The 4,429-nt window shown below is 38.0% G+C and overlaps 1 protein-coding gene across 1 annotated transcript; it reads right to left on the reverse strand.

The window, feature by feature from the left end:
* Positions 1-1,925: 1,925 nt before the first annotated feature.
* On the reverse strand, positions 1,926-3,846 carry LOC122076023 (thioredoxin-like 1-2, chloroplastic). The gene is made up of 4 exons (XM_042641289.1): positions 3,235-3,846; positions 2,912-3,088; positions 2,616-2,780; positions 1,926-2,471 (listed from the first exon to the last, which is right to left on the reverse strand). The coding sequence occupies exons 1-4, from the start codon at positions 3,466-3,468 to the stop codon at positions 2,232-2,234; spliced, it is 816 nt and encodes a 271-aa protein (XP_042497223.1). The 5' UTR covers positions 3,469-3,846; the 3' UTR covers positions 1,926-2,231.
* Between the last annotated feature and the right edge of the window lie 583 nt (positions 3,847-4,429).

Raw genomic sequence — 4,429 nt, forward strand, 5'->3', positions numbered from 1 at the left:
TAAGCGAAATATCTTAAGAAAAAGGTTGGGCACATCACTTGCATACAACAAACTAGCATCCCCAATGTATTTCTCTATTTCTCCCCTTTTGAAATGATTCCTTGTCTCTCTTATATGATGATTTATCTCATGTTTTATTAGTTTGCCACTGCCTATGTATCATATATAGAGGTAAAAATGCTTCTTGGTCATGCAATCTTTACAAAGAAGGCCGCCATCCATTCGTGTAACATATAATATTCCCCTTCTTTGGCCTTGTGCTAACGCAGACCACGCAACCAGAGATTGTTCTTTCCCTTAAAACTATTGTAATACTATTAAGCGGCGGCTCTTTGGTGTTCTTCAAACATTATTGATGCTTGAATCCATTATGGAAGGGAATTTCCTCTTTTCTTTTTGGAAAGTTTCACGTCACCCACAATGATTCTCTTCTTTATCATACAAAGTCTGAAAAAAGCCGGGGGATCTAATCACCGTGCGTGAAGAGAAGAAACTCAACCAATTATATATTATATTATTTTCTTAATTTTCCTCTAGGGTAGCCTGTTGATGGGGATATCTCAGTGATTGCACCTTAATCCTTATCTATATAGAACTATGATCTATCATTACTACTATTGGTGCCCATGGAGATCTATATTCTATCATTTTCAAGTTTTTAAATTCACATCTGGTTGTGTCTACCTAATAATCTCCAAACTTATCCTTGGAAAGAAGAAGCGAAATGATGTTTTCATTTAAAAAATAGGAAAACGATAGTTCTTTGGACACACCACTGCAATGAGAGGTGTATATGATATATATATATGGACATCAGAGTAAATTTTTTGAATTTCGTAAGGATAGAGCATCATTTCGCAACCTTCTATTACTAATGATCCAACAAGTTTTGGGCAACCTTCTTATGTTCCAAACAAAGGTAAGAAAAGTATAATCTAGCCAACACCCCACCCTATAAAGAATTAAAAAAAAAAAAAAAAAAAAGGGTTAAAAGTCAAGAAATTTCCCAAATTCAATACAACAATTAGGTCGTAAAATTAAAGAATTTCTTATCTAATCCTCCCGACATCCTAAACGATGACAAACCAATTGGACTGAAAAAGAAAGGATAGAAGGTATGATGATTAACATACTTGTCACATAGATATCTATTCTTTTTCTTAGTATACACTTTGTATTGATTATATCGTAAAATATATTATTTGATAAATAAATCCAAGGGGGTAGCGCAGTTGGTGAACAACGAATTTGATACGAGCCGTAAACTCAAACGTCCTAAGTTTGACTTCCACTAGGCACACCTTGTGTCACTCACATAGGGATTTCAACCTCGGTATGACCTGATCCATACGGTTGTGAATTCGACTCCCACTAGGCACACCTTGGGTCACTCACATGGGGGTTTCAACCTCGTTATGACCTGATCCATACGGTTGTGGGGTCAATATGGATCGACGGGACTAGTTAGGCCAAAAGCTTGGATACCCATTGTTAGCGAAAAAAAAAAAGGAGAAATTATAAAAATATTTGAGAGACAAGAACACTACCAAGTTCATTCTGTGTGTTGCAGACACAAGATGCATCTAGCATGTCAATCATGCACTTTCATTGGCCTAAGCATTGACACAATGACCATATGGTTAGATAGCATTCTTTCTCCCTATTTAGAAATAGATGGGCCTCCACAATAATTTTGGTTTTACCCACTAATATGGGCGCAAAGACCACACTACCTTTCGCTTCTTACATCCACTTTTCTTACAAAAGTACATTTACATGCTAGATCGATTCTTAATATTTTAATTTGAAGGGAGAGGATCAAACATGCCCATGAAATACAATTCAATGCCTTACAATGATACAGGGAAGGAGCAAGCATTATCTGCCCCCCTAAAAACAAAAGAAAAAAAAAAAAAACACGAAGAGCAAGATAAAGGGATAGATTTGCAATATACTCGATCTTTAATCAGATCATATCTTAATAAGGCATTAAGATCGAAAGATTAACCAAGCCGGTGGGCTTAATCCAAAAAACTTTAAGCCCACTTATAGATACCTAATTCTTAAGTAGTGTGCTAACATTCCTAACCCTCTCCCTATATATAAATATATATATATATATATATATACATTTCCCACCCGAAAAAAAAAAAAAAAACCCCATAAAATAAGTAGAGTAGCTCTATTCCACAATTTGTGCAAGTCAAGCTTGGTGATGCTGCTTCTGTTCTTCATCCCACCATTGCTGCATTTCGTTCTTCAACGACTTCCTTCTTATCAACTGAAATGCTCTTCTGCTTTGGTACCAAATCCTCCACTGTTTCCTCACCAGTGGTCTTCAAAGGCAAATCAACCGAAATTTGGCCAGTGGAAGCCAACGTCAATCGCTCAGAATCATCCAGACCTTTAGCTACCCCAAGACTACATCTTTCAGTCCCATGTTTTGCCAATGCATCCTTGAATTTCTTGATCTGAGAAGGCAAAAACAGGGTAAGCTAAGCTTAGATTGCTGAAATATTTAAAACCCATAATTTTTTTCAACTTCTATTTTGTTTCTCCAATCCAAATATTCGGAAACAAAAAACCTTAAATTCATATGAGAATGGATGTCTTACAGTTGCGTTGGTGCAGCTGAAGCTACAGAGACGACCCTCTGCTCCTCTGTAGAACCGGAAGAAGGGGAGGACATGGATTTTGAGACTTTGACACACCGTTTTGAGCTCTTGGTAATTGACTTTGAGAAACAAAGCATTTGGGTTTGATTCAGCGAGCTGGCATAGCTGAAGAAAATGGAATCACATACACAAATTACATCAAAAAAATTCAAAATTTTCAGAGCAAGATTAGAACTTTACATGGCTTCTCTATTGTACTCTCTGTACAAGTCTATTGATTGGGTTAAAGCAACTACCTTGGGATGTAAGGCTTTGCAACCTCCACAACCAGGGGAGTAAAAATCGACAATAACAAGCCCATCTCCCGCATTTGAAAGTGCATCAACAAGTTCTTGCGCCGATTTAATCTCTATCATGTTGGGTTTAGGGGTCTTCTCCCACCATCTCATAGCTCGGCTGACGCAGACTGATGCCTGTGCTTGAAATTAGAGAACAAAAAGAAAAGAAAAAAAAAATGAATTCCCTTCACAATTCAGAGAACACAGAGAACAGAACTGCTTAAAAATAAATTGGTAAAGAGAAAGAGAGAAGAAGAAGACGCTGCGGCAGCTACACATACATTGACAGAGAACTTTGAAGTGCGTGAGGAAGTCCAATCGTCCAAAGCCATCTGATCTGCAACAGACACCTGTGTTCCTTTAAATTCGTTCTTCAAAGCTGGAAGATTTGAGGGTTTCGATTCTATAAACTGCAAATTGCCCATAGTGGGACAAAACCCAAGAACCTTATTCTTTTTCAATCCAATCTGATTCGACCCATGAACAAAGAAACCATTCCTCAGAGAAGACGCCATGGCTATGTAATAAAAACTGAAAGAGACCTACCAAGGTTCGAACGACAATCAATAACCGCGAAGCCAAAACCCACTTCTAGACATGAACAGATTTGTAACGAATCCAACTTCTCTTGTTTGACTAGAAAGATTTCTTCTTCTTGAATGGAAGCGAAATATAAAATTTTGAAAGGAAAAATAGTGTGTTTGACAGTTTCAGACCTTCAGGGCCGAAAAGGGAGACTCTGTTCTTCCTTCAAAAGAGGCGGAGAAGGCGAGAGGAAGAAACAGAGGAGAATAATGGAGGGGGGAGGAGTGGGGTGGGCCTTTTAATATGTCAATTTATCCATATTTGATCTTTCGTAGACAACGAAGTGGAGCTCTGTCTCTGGTGCTTCTACCTGTCCTTTTTCCCTATTTCCCAAGAAACATTTGGCAGTTAGCCTTTGGATGATCCATGGAACGGCTAAACCGCGTCGCTGACTGCTTCGCGCCTTCGCCAGATCAGATTATTATATTAACGGAAGTTTTGAACCGGATAACGAGCAATGTTGCCGGTGGTTACGGTCACGGACCGATACCGATTTGAATCGTCTGGAATCGGGCCCTATCAGGTTGATATCAATGGATCATGGAATGGAACGGACAAAGGGTTAAAAAGTGGGTCCCGCATATGTGGAATAATTACTTTGTTTTTTCAGAAGCATCATCGTACGATTAGTTTGTCTTTAATATTGGATCAAAATTCAACCACAGAAAAAAAAAGTTGGATCAAAATTATATGAGAAAAATAGAATCACTCCCTGGACTTGTCCTATATTTATTCAAATTCCCTCACCTTTTTTTCTCCTGATAATTGAAAAATCTCAAATTACCCCTGATTGCTTACTTTTTGGTCCTTCTCTTTTCGAGTCTACATCTTTTGTAACTACTGTATCAGTGCAATAACCATTCGATAGCTAGAAACATCTAGACACACATC

Source organism: Macadamia integrifolia, chromosome 4, assembly GCF_013358625.1.
Source record: "Macadamia integrifolia cultivar HAES 741 chromosome 4, SCU_Mint_v3, whole genome shotgun sequence".
Lineage (NCBI taxonomy): Eukaryota > Viridiplantae > Streptophyta > Magnoliopsida > Proteales > Proteaceae > Macadamia > Macadamia integrifolia.

Coding starts and splice junctions, on each gene's coding strand:
- LOC122076023 (XM_042641289.1), bottom strand. CDS start 3,468: ATGGCGTCTTCTCTGAGGAATGGTTTCTTTGTTCATGGGTCGAATCAG. Junction 2,781..2,911: donor GCAAAGCCTTACATCCCAAG/GTAGTTGCTTTA, acceptor CATTTTCTTCAG/CTATGCCAGCTCGCTGAATC. Junction 2,472..2,615: donor TCAGCTGCACCAACGCAACT/GTAAGACATCCA, acceptor TTGCCTTCTCAG/ATCAAGAAATTCAAGGATGC.